At 40.9% G+C, this 12,435-nt stretch overlaps 1 protein-coding gene across 1 annotated transcript; it reads right to left on the reverse strand.

The window, feature by feature from the left end:
• Positions 1 to 1,606: 1,606 nt before the first annotated feature.
• Positions 1,607 to 11,500, reverse strand: LOC138411429 (tissue factor-like). The gene is made up of 5 exons (XM_069531743.1): positions 11,233 to 11,500; positions 9,567 to 9,672; positions 8,839 to 9,032; positions 2,533 to 2,714; positions 1,607 to 2,438 (listed from the first exon to the last, which is right to left on the reverse strand). Exons 1-5 carry the CDS (start codon positions 11,294 to 11,296, stop codon positions 2,340 to 2,342), a joined length of 645 nt encoding a protein of 214 aa, XP_069387844.1. The 5' UTR covers positions 11,297 to 11,500; the 3' UTR covers positions 1,607 to 2,339.
• Positions 11,501 to 12,435: the final 935 nt, after the last annotated feature.

Raw genomic sequence — 12,435 nt, forward strand, 5'->3', positions numbered from 1 at the left:
CATAGTATTTTGTACTGTATGTAATGTTTTACACATGTAACAAAATATAAACTGTTTTATGTCTTTTGTTGTGCATTGTATTTCATGATGGAGGCCTCAATGTGCAGGATGAATTATAGCTCTACTTGCATACAAGTAAGTAGTAGAGCAATAGTAGAGCCAAGTAGAGCATTGTTAGGTTTGCAACCAAAACATCTGCTCTGCCATTTTCACTCAAAATTGGACCAAATTAATATTTGATTGTCATATTACTGCTTTTATTTGTTCAAGTTTTTATTTACTTTGCTTGCTTTTCAGTCAAAGCACTTCCGTTTTTTTAAAGTGCTATATGAATAAAGTGTATTACTAGTAGTAGTAGTAGTAGTATCAATATTATTATTATTATTGTTATTGTAGTATTCAAGTGAGTTTACTATGAGTGAGTGACGACAACAAGTTTCTGGAATCAGTGTGGGCGCCCATCTGCCTTGACTAGAGGAGAATAATGGAGGAGAGGAGAGATGAGTGGATAAGAGGGGAGAGAAGAAAGAGAGAGAGACAGAGAGAGACTGTTGTTGTCATAAAAATATAAATATAATGAATAGTGATACATTGAGATGCAATTATATTATTAATAATAACAGTTTATCATCATCATCATAATCATAATATGGTGGTAGTATTAGTAGTGAAATTTGGAGAGAGAGGGAGAGAGATAGAGAGATGGAAGCACAAACAATGGACTTTAGTTACATGAAGTAATATGAGAAAAATATGGGGCCACAGGCACAGTTCAGTGCATGTTGGGAGTTGTAGAAGAAAATTGTTGTTGTTTTCTCTATTTCTTTTGATATTTTTATGCACCTTTCAAGTTCCTGCTTTTCTTCATGACATCGATCTTTGTGTTTACTGTATCTACTTTCCCAGGAGGATGGCTTTTGAGACAGCTTTCCTGCTGCTTCCGCAAACCTTTTATAGTTTGTTTTGGGGACATTGAGCAAGCCCGCTGTAGATGACCTGAGGGAATGATTCGTAACATATTCCGATAAACAGTCAGAGATGTATGACGGTGCTGTACCATTAAGAGAATTAAAAACAAGTAAAATAATTTTAAAATCAATCCTCAGTGATGCTAGAAGCCAGTGTAAAGACACTAAAATAAGAGTAATATGGAATATTTTCCTATTTCTCATTAAAACCATGGCTGCTGAATTTTGCAAAAGCTGTAGGCGATCGATGGATTTTTTCGGTAATCCTGAATATAGTGCATTACAGTAGTCCAGGCGAGAAAGTATAAAAGCATGAATCAACTTTTTGGCAGTTTCCAAAGTGAGGTACAGTCTTACTCTTGCAATGTTTCTTAAATGATAAAAGGCAATCTTTGTGACATTGTTTATGTGTGGATTAAAATCTAGTCCTGAGTAACACCCAGGTTCTTTATTTTTGATTTGTTTTGCTACTCCAACTTTGCTGATAATCTTTTGTCCTTGAACATCAGTACCAATTACAAGATTTTCAGTTTTATTTTCACAGGCAATTTATAACTTGGTTTGGCGCATCAGAGTCATCTGGCACTAAATAAGGGAAGACACATGATGGATCAGATTTTTCTAACAAAAAGTAATTTATAAAGAACTAAAACAAAAAAGAAATTCAACTGATAAGGCTGACAGGAACTGAATTCCAGACCAAAACAAGATCAAATTAATGCTACAGAAATCAAAACTCATCTGAATGGCAGGATGAGCATGGCTATTATTATATGAGGCAGTGGCCAGCTACCTCTACTTCACTGATGGTCCCCAGCTCCAGTTAATGTAAAACTTAGAGAGTTTTAGATAAAGGACCCGTGCGTAGCAACCTAACAAAAACCAGTGCCATGTTTAGATGACTAAATTACGAGTTTTGATTTGCATATGATGCTTGCATCTTTTGAAGAGAGCCATGTGGTATATCTAGACATACTCCCAGACCAGCCAACCATTTTATTTAACCCGAGAAGGGACATTGCGATTGACTGCTTTTTTTTCAGCTGCACCCACACACACACACACAGCAATACACCCAGTGTCCTGTCAGATCCGGCTTTAACTGATTCTTTGCTTTGCCACGAATAAAACAGGGTATATAGGGATACATCCTGTTTCCATCCTTTCGCACAACTTTCATTTCAATTCCATTTAGATGCTCCAGTCTATTCATGTAGAAAATAACACTGTTGACATCAAGAAGCTATAGAGATTTTAACTGCATGCTTGGTTTTGAGCAAAAATACTTCACAATGTCTTATTTGGTGTGTAAGTTCACACAGAATACCAATGAAAAGTAAATGCCACCAAAACTTCAGTGTCAGGACTAGACTACTGCTGTGTGTGTGTTACTCTCCACTGACGCATCTGGCATACAGGCAAGTCCAGATCAATCAGTTCTATTAAATTGGTCTTAGAGATGTGGACTTTCTGCAGAAAACACAGAATGGAAAACATGCAGTTTGTAATGAGTAAAAATGTATGCCTGTTTGAGACCGATATCGTGATGTCTCCTTTTACTCACCTTTCCAGTGCTTTTGTTTTTCCGATAGGTGACTTTATAGTGCAGCTGGTCAGCAAAGATGTCCCTGATGTTCAGCTGGTGGCCATCTTTAAACAGGGCGGTGAGTGGGTCAGTCACATACAGGGTGGTTTTCTTTTGGCTTTCAATCACCTCCAGCTTGAAGTCAGGTTTGCCTATCTCAGCTGTGGAGAAGGGAGGGAGACTGTCACCTGTGCATGTACACCACTGTATCTCTGTTAAAATGTAAGCCTATTTCTTATGTTCTCAGGTTACATGACTGTAAATGTTGTTTACTCTTAGCGACACAAGAGGGCGCAAGAGCACACACAATAATTAATGTGATGAATGTTCATGTATTGTATGTGACCTAATGGACTTCCCGTACATGGACATTTTTATGCGTGACTTTTCATATTCCAGTCAGTCCGCGCTCAACCCAACTGGCAGATGGCCACATTTCATTGTTCCTAAATAAATGTCCTTAAATGAGAGAAGTCGTCAGACTCCTTCCTACGCATCGTCAGCAGCACCACTCTGCTGATAAAACTCAACAGGTTATGGGCCCAGGAGACGTTTGGAGGAGAAAATAGTTGACGAAAGCCAAGAAAGTTGCAACGGATCGCGTGCTGAGGAAGGCTGCTAACCTGAGGAGAGGGGCAAGCTAGCATGGCAGAGCAACGAAGGGCAAGTAGCAGCAGGCTACATCGACAGGTATTCGACGGCGACGAGGCAAAGTATGAAGTAAGGGAAACTAAATTGTTGGGACACTTTCGGTTATTAGGGCTGAAAGACACTGTGTTGAATGAGCCAGTAACAGAAGCTGAAATAGCAGCAGATCCTGATAAAAACGCGGACGCGTATGCAGAGTTGATCCTACTGCTAGATGAAAAAAGTCTGTCTCTGGTAATGAGAGATGCGCAAGATGATGGCAGAAAAGCATTACATATTCTGAGAGAATATTATGCAGGGAAGGGAAAGCCTCGTATAATTAGTTTGTACACCACACTGACCTCACTTCAAAAGTCCATCGGCGAAAGTGTAATGGACTATATCATTAGAGCAGAGACCGCCATAACTGCCCTGAGAAGCGCGGGAGAAATGCTGGGGGACAGTTTGCTGGTGGCTATGGTGCTGTAGGGATTGCCAGAGAGCTTCAAGCCATTCGCAATTCATGTGGCGCACACCTACGACAACATCACATTTGCTGACTTCAAGACCAAATTGCGGAGTTTCGAGGAAACCGAGAACATCAGAGCAACCGGGTCGAAGGACGACAGCGTGATGAAGACCCAGGGGAGAACCGGACGGCGACCTCCCAGTAGCAGCGCACATGGACCAGGCAAAAACGACAGGGAGATGGTGTGCTTCAAGTGCGGGACCAAGGGGCACCGAGCGAGAGCGTGTCGACAGAAGACGTGGTGTAGTGTTTGCAAAAATGACACACACAGGGACGCGACATGCAGACGAAAAGACAAAGACAGAGACCGAAGGGACGGCGTGAGCAAAGTGTCGGAGAATGCTGAGGTAAAGGAGGACTTCGCGTTCAAGATGGCGGACGGACGGGCCAGTGACCAGCGGCAGCCGGCGCGCACCATCCAGGAGAGGGGCCAGATGGTGGACACCGGGGCCACATCCCACGTCATCAACGACATCGCCTTGTTCACAAGTTTCGACAGCACCTTCAGGCCGGAGACTCACAGCGTTGAGTTGGCTGATGGGACCAGATGCAGCGGCGTCGCTCAGCGGAGAGGCACGGCAGTGGTTACCCTCATCGACAGCAGTGGACGGCGGTGCAATGCGAAACTGTTGGACGCTCTGTATGTGCCGTCGTACCCGCAGAACATTTTCTTGGTGAAGGCAGCAACCACGAATGGGTCTACAGTCTTCTTCAAAGAAAGCAATGATGTCTTGATAACCAGATATGGTACCAGGTTTGACATTCATGTGTTTGGCAGGTTGTACTACCTGCACACTGAGATTGAGTCCACTGATGATAAGTGTAATGCAACCCACGACATCCAAGCATGGCATGAGATACTAGGCCACTGTAATTATGATGATGTGCTTAGGTTACATGATGTTGTTGATGGTATGCAGATCAAGGGGAAAATGAGTAAGCCTGAGCAAGAGTGTGAAGTGTGTATTCAAGGGAAGTTTACACAAACTAGAAATAGGAACCCCGATGCCAGAGCAAAGGCTCCTTTAGAAATGATACACACAGACCTTGCAGGTCCAATAGCCACTGAGTCATTAGATGGGTACAAATATGCACAGTCTTTTACTGATGATTATTCAAATACAGTGTTTGTTTACTTTCTAAAGAAAAAGAGTGATGCAGTGCAGGCAACTGAAAAATTCCTTGCAGATGTATCCCGTTATGGGAAGGTGAAGTGTATGCGATCTGATAATGGAACTGAGTTCACAGGTGGTGATTTCCAGGCGCTGCTGAGGAAAAGCAAAATTAGGCATGAGACGACAGCTCCGTACTCACCGCACCAAAATGGAACAGCAGAACGTGGGTGACGTACTCTTTTCGAGATGGGCAGGTGCATGCTAATTGAAAGTGAGTTACCAAAACACCTTTGGCACTACGCAGTACAAACAGCCGCAATGGTACGCAACAGATGCTTGAACAAGCGCACAGGGCTGACTCCTTACGAGATGTTGACAAACAAAAAGCCCAATGTGTCCAGAATGCAACGATTTGGGTCTGTTTGCTACACTTATAAGCAGGAAAAGGGGAAGCTTGACTCAAGGTGTGATCAGGGGCGTTTTGTGGGGTACGACAAAAATAGCCCAGCGTATTTAGTGTATCACTCAAATACAAACAAAGTGCAAAAACACAGGCTGGTGAAATTTGTGAGCAAAACAGCTTCAGAAAAACAAACACAGACAGATGAGCCAGATCTAATTGATGACAGTGTGGGGCACAGAGTCAGGACTAGGGGGACGCAGGGGGTCAACAGGAGTGCAGAAAAGGCTCTAGAGCAAAATTAACCCGGTGAAAGTCCAGATTGCGATAGTCCAAGGGCAGCAAATGAGTCTACTGAGAGTAGGCGGTATCCAACAAGAGAAAGGAGGGCACCAAATTACCTAGGCGAATTTGTGACAGAAGACAGTGATAGTGACGGGATGCATGTCACAGTAGACTACTGCTGCAGAGCAGTTTGTGGCATTCCGCAAACTTATGGTGAAGCAATGCAGTCAGACAATTCAAAAGAATGGAGAAAAGCAATGAATGAGGAAATCCAGTCTCTAAATGAGAATAAAACCTTTACCCCGACAACACTACCCGTGGGCAAGAAACCAGTGGGGGGTAGGTGGGTTTACGCAATCAAGTCTGGTGTAGATGGGAATGACCAGTACAAAGCTCGATTTGTCGCCAAGGGCTACAGCCAGAAAATGGGTGTAGACTATGGGGAAACGTTTTCACCTACAGCAGATCTAACCAGTGTTAGAATTTTGCTACAGAAGGCAGTGCAGGAAAATTTACTGGTCCACCAAATGGACGTGAAAACCGCGTTCTTACACGCCCCCATAGACCACGAAATCTACATCAATCCACCAGAGGGCTATGAGGAAAAAGAGGGTGTAGTCTATAGGCTAGAGAAATCGCTTTATGGTCTCAAACAGTCTGGAAGAAACTGGAACAGGGTTTTACATGATTGCTTAACTGAAAATGGTTTCACACAAAACCAAGCTGACCACTGTGTTTATTCTCAAGAGTCTAAAGAAGGGAAAGTGATCTTAATTGTGTGGGTAGATGACTTGATCATCGCTGCAAGCGATGAAGGAAAACTGAAAAAGGTGAAAGGGATGCTTGCAAAGCAATTCAAGATGAAAGATTTGGGGCAACTCAAACATTTTCTTGGTATTGATTTTGATTTTTCTGATGATTGCATTAAGATGTCACAAGAGGAGTACACTCACAAAATTCTACAGCGTTTCAACATGTCAGAATGCAGGGTGAGAGATACTCCTTGTGAGCAAAAGCTCGAATACATTAATGATGCAGTTAAAATGACAGATATCAGGATGTACAGAGAGGCCGTGGGCAGTCTGATATACCTGACGACCTGCACTAGGCCTGATCTGAGTTTTGTGGTGAGCAGGCTGTCACAGTACCTAGCTGAGCCTACAGAGGAGCAATGGGTTACTGTGAAGCATGTCCTGCGATACCTTAAAGGTACAGCAGACCAAGGTTTAACCTTTAGGAGAAGCACTGAGAATCTTGGTATGAAAGCCTACAGTGATGCAGACTGGGCGGCTGATACCAGTGATCGCCGCAGTACCACAGGATACTGTGTTAGTCTTAGTGAAAACAGTGCACTTGTTTCATGGAAGACAAAGAAGCAACCTACTCGCATGTGCACTTTCCACATGCGAAGCAGAGTATATGGCACTTGCTTCTACTGTTCAGGAATGCCTTTACCTAGAACAATTACTGGAGAATATGGATGGTTACCAATACACACAAACGGTAATACACGAAGACAATCAGGGGACGATTGCTCTTGCCAGAAATCCTGTGAATAGAAAGCGTTGTAAACACATAGACATTAGGTATAACTTTATTAGGTCTACTGTGAATGAGGGTAAGGTGAATTTAATGTACTGTGCTACTGATAAAATGGTCGCTGATGTGATGACGAAGCCTGTCAGCAAGTTCAAACTGGGAAAGTTTGCAGGTCTTCTTTTTGGTGACTAATATGTGTAAGCCAAAGGTACACATTTGTTCAATCTTGTTTTGGTGTTTTTGTGTTACCAGCCTGAGTACAAGTGGGGGTGTTAAAATGTAAGCCTATTTCTTATGTTCTCAGGTTACATGACTGTAAATGTTGTTTACTCTTAGCGACACAAGAGGGCGCAAGAGCACACACAATAATTAATGTGATGAATGTTCATGTATTGTATGTGACCTAATGGACTTCCCGTACATGGACATTTTTATGCGTGACTTTTCATATTCCAGTCAGTCCGCGCTCAACCCAACTGGCAGATGGCCACATTTCATTGTTCCTAAATAAATGTCCTTAAATGAGAGAAGTCGTCAGACTCCTTCCTACGCATCGTCAGCAGCACCACTCTGCTGATAAAACTCAACAATCTCTCATGGAAGTTACCATTTTAATTATGTTAGAGGCCAAAAAATTGTGAGCATTGACAACGCTGAAGCCATTTTTAGATATGACAGGTAAAGTGAGCAGTATTGGCTACAGAGTTTATCCATAGTCTGACTTTCAAACATGCACAACACAACAGGAGGTTCTCTGCCCAGACATGTTCACAACAGCAACACACACACAAACACTCTCTCTCACAGTGCTTTCACATTGAACGGAAGCGCATTGCATTCACTTGAAAAAAAAAAAAAACTCTGTTTACAATGCATGTCTAAATCAATATTTTTTTCAGTTTTTCTGACTTTTTTTTCCTATTTTTTGAAGTAATTTTTCTTCTGTTTTTCGGAATTTTTTTTTTTTTTCTGCGTTTAGAGAGCATTTGAAACAATAGACGCTTTCATTCCTTTATTGAGAGCTAGATGTAATGGAAACAAACATGACCTGCTTGTTTAGTTTCATCAAGTTTTACTTTGATCTGGGTTTAAGACACTGGGAGATAGTCCTGTCTTTAAGTCATATAGATGGTATTATCATTAGTTTGTCGATTCTACGCAGGCACCTGAGGACTTTGCGGTTGCTCAGAAGGAAAGCCCATTCAGATCTGCTGAGATGGGGCATGTATGTGCGGGCAGGAGTCACCATAGGTCCATGGGAGTCACTTGCAGGTTGGAGGTTCCGAGGGAGTTCGAAGTATCTCGATAATTCAGAAATTCAGAAAAAAAACTACTCCGAAAAACAGATAAGAATTACTGCGAAAAACAGAAAAAAAAAATTGTCAGAAAAACAGAAAAAAATATTCAAAAAAACAAACCAAAAAATAAATTACTCAGAAAAAACCGTTTTGTTTTTTTTCAAGTGAATGCAATACACTTCCGTAGAATTATCCTGAAATTCTACGGACATTATACTAGGAGGCCAGGAGGAGAAAGTCTGCAAAAACTGGGGAGCGTCTCACTTGGACATTTGCATTCACACATGCACCTCCTCTGGCAAATATACTGAGGAACTGCTGAGTTCGGTGCATGTCAGAAAGCAGCTTGAGAAAGACAGAGCTGAGCTGCAACAAGAGGTCATTGGGAAGGACCGGAGCACTGACGGGCTCTGGGACAATTTAACAGCTGTTATTTCCAACACGTTTTGTCAATTAGAAAAAAGTCTTCACGAGTGTAGCAGAAGAACGTACTGTCTTTGTAGGGGCAGAACCGTGGTGTGCTGGTGTGAGGGGACTCAATGAGGTCAGTGGTGGCCCCCCTCGGGGTTTCAGACAGGACGTCAGCTGTGTAGTAGGCGTTCAGGTCAGTCAGAGAGCTGGGCAGATCACACACTGTTTCTGTGGTCTGGATACAGTGAGGAGTCCTCTGATTGTTCCCTGAAACCCTGTAAAATTTGACAAGTTTCATATGGACATGAATGATGGATGAAAATAGTCTTATTTAGTCTATAATAGACACCAGATGAGCAATAAATTAGGTCTTAAGTCTGTCTAGTCTGGGTATCATTTATAACGCATACAGTCAGAAATAAATAATTTATTATCTGTGCAAAATAACATTGATGTGAATATACTGTGGAACAATGAGCTGAAAGAGCTGTTTGCAGCTGTTGGCATTTGTTAATTCTATTTGATTGTTGACATTGCTCTTGCCTCTTTCATTTTTCTCTTATTGAATCACAAAGGTCAATTGTCTTTTAGTTATCTTACTATTTAAAGAGCTCTGGCCTAAAATATACATTCCAGTAAAAGCTTTTACTGAATCAATAATGGAAAAACTCATTCCTGCTAGGTCACATAGCGGGAAAGTGTGAGGGCATTTGCTTTCCGTGGACACACTGACAAGATGAACGTTTCTGGGAATTAAATGCCATTTGTTAAAAGAGTTAAAGGGTGAGGGTTCGGATGCAGGTACTTACTTAGAGTACTCCACAGTGTAGCTGTAAGTGGCTGATGGTTTTGGTTCCCAGGACAAAATGGTTTTAAAGTTGGTTGATTTCCAATTTTGTGCTTGGGGATAGGAGCCTGGAAAATGAGACAATTTGTGTAAGATACTATACTAACATGATTTAAATGAAGGTTATAGTGACACACAAATGTTGACTCCTGTCATTATGAAAGAAAACAATACACCAAAGGTGTTTTATATACTTTATTAACTTATACAAGTAATTTCCATAGGTGAGCTGTACAGGGGACTGTCACACAGTGATAGGGCCTTAGTGCCATAAGTTTTAAACTATTAAAGGCCCAGTGTGTAAGATTTGAAGGGAACTATTATTTAATGTAGAATAATTCTCATAATGTTTTCACTAGTTTATTTCATCTAAATTGTATGAATTGTAGTTTCCTTACCCCAGAAAAGGCCCTTTAAATGTAAATACTTCGAGGAGACCCTCTCTACAGAGGCCACTATGTTTTTTACATTAGTCCAGACTGAACAAACTAAACACCTTTTGAGTTTTCATGACAATTAAAGGCTGCTTCAGTTTCTTTTTCATGTTTGGAAGGAGAGCGTGAGGTGTGGGGTAATCAGTTGCAAAATGCAATTTCAACACTAGATATCACAAAATTCTACACACTGAACACTATTTAACACTAAACTACACTTTTAAGTAATAAACACTTAACACCTTAATTGAGGCCCGTCACAATATGTAGGACTACACACATTCATTAGAGAGAAAAAAGCTTTGCACAAATGAGGCACTGTGGACCAGAAATAATTAAAAAAGCCACAAGTTCAGATACAGCACTTTGTCAGTGAGATAAGATAATGTTAATGTTGTGAATAGAGCACGTTGCGATTGTCAGTGTAAAATATCCTTGGTCCTATATTTTATTGGACTGACTGTTCTGTCACAACCACAAATGTGTGGGTTTTATGACTACAAAGCAGCAGTAGAAAGTGTGGCGCCCAAAGAACATAAGAGAAGGGCTGTTTTTATATCAGCAGTCTGTTACCTTACCTTACCTGAGTTGTTTAAGTCAGATCAGTCATTTCTTATTAACAACAGCTATACACTGTGGTAAGTCATTGCTGTTTCTTCACAGTATGAGCAAATACTGAGAAGAAACAGCAGTCCCCCCCCCCCCCACCCCCTCATGTTACATAATGTTTTAGGTACTAACAAATGCCTCAACATTAAATTGTTACAGGTAATCTTAAATTCTTAAATGTGATTTACAGCCTATAAAGCACGAGTGTCCACTGGTGTTCAAACATTTTTTTTCAAATATTAATCCTGCAAAGTGTGTAGTGACTTGTACTGAAAACTCTATAAGACATGAAAACTGTAAAGAGTATTTCTATGTGTGCCGGAAATCTAAACATAAACACTAAACGAATGACTGTATGCTGCTCCTCCAGTGACCTGTTCATGTAGATCTGTTCATGTGAATCCAACTTTACATTTGCTATACATTTACATTTTCACACTCACAATACTACAAAACAAACTGCTCCACACAGAGAATCATAGTATTTGATATTGTATGTACATATCATATGTCGCGCTACTACAATTTGACTTTAAGGTCATTTGAGAGAACGCGTGGAATGAAGGGCGAGCAGCGTGGACTCACCTGAGGCGGAGCGTGTGGAGAGAAAGAAGAGTGTAGAGACGAGAGCTGCTGTGACTGACATCATCTCCTCTGATGTATTCCTAAAGGTTCTGTTCTGTGTCTGTGCTGCTACTGAGCGAGTAACCTGTGCAGTCTGTCGATCGTCTGACTCTCTTGCTGGAAACCAGTGGTTTTAGCAACAAGCGGGGCATAGCCAAATATGGAGCGTCCGGCCGTGGCGTCACCAGACTGACACAGCCACAGTATTGCAAATTACTATACAGCATGCTGTCCTGCTGAGGTCATCCGCCACGTAATCAACCTTACTGATGTATTATTAGTTATTATTGTTATTCATATTATTGTTGTTATTATTATTATTGTTGTTGTTGTTATTGTTATTATTATTTCGACGTTTTGGTCAGTCAGCATATAATTATTGGACACCAACCAATCACAGCTATGAAAATCAGCTCTATTCATTCATTCATTCTCTCACTTCACCTGGCAGATTCTTTGAAATCAAGTGAAAGAAAGAAACATGGAACATCTGTAACAAATTCCAAGTAAGTAACTGAGGCTGATTTCAGAAAAACCATTGTTGCAACAAAGTCCTCAAATTACAATGCATGCTCCAAATCAAGGGCTTCTATTACCTCAACACAAAAGGCCTGATATAACAAGTTTTCTTGTTCTGTGAAGGTGAGAGACAGTTTATAGGCCAACGTTAAACAATAGTCCACCTGAGTCGCAGTGGTTTCTGTGAATATTTCTGCTACCAACACCTGAACTCTTCTTCAGTATTCAACAGTTCAACATTCATTCCACGCTGCTCTACAACCCTCACAGACAAAAGAGATCAAATAATCAGGCACATGCAAAAACTTACATATTGCAACCTTGTAATGGTTGACTTGTTATTTTTAGTGACACTGTTGCGGTGTAATGTTCAATAACATGATTCAATCTTGTGATTGAATTAAGTTTCCAAGTGTTAATAATTCAATCATATGTATTTTCCAAGTTGACGAAACTATTACACTTGAGTTCGACCAGGAACATATCAGATGCTATTATATTCCACTGTTTAAAAAAACAAATCCAGGTTTTTAAAAAAAAAGGTGGTTTGTGATAAACAACACAATAGTTTCCCCCCAGTATTTATTGTATGCAAAATAATTCATTAGACTTATTTATCTCAAAATGAGTTTTTCATTTGGCTCA

This window comes from Paralichthys olivaceus, chromosome 9 (genome assembly GCF_024713975.1).
Source record: "Paralichthys olivaceus isolate ysfri-2021 chromosome 9, ASM2471397v2, whole genome shotgun sequence".
Classification (NCBI taxonomy): domain Eukaryota; kingdom Metazoa; phylum Chordata; class Actinopteri; order Pleuronectiformes; family Paralichthyidae; genus Paralichthys; species Paralichthys olivaceus.

Coding starts and splice junctions, on each gene's coding strand:
- LOC138411429 (XM_069531743.1), bottom strand. CDS start 11,296: ATGATGTCAGTCACAGCAGCTCTCGTCTCTACACTCTTCTTTCTCTCC. Junction 9,033..9,566: donor TACACTGTGGAGTACTCTAA/GTAAGTACCTGC, acceptor CAAATTTTACAG/GGTTTCAGGGAACAATCAGA. Junction 2,439..2,532: donor AAAACAAAAGCACTGGAAAG/GTGAGTAAAAGG, acceptor TGTTTTCTGCAG/AAAGTCCACATCTCTAAGAC.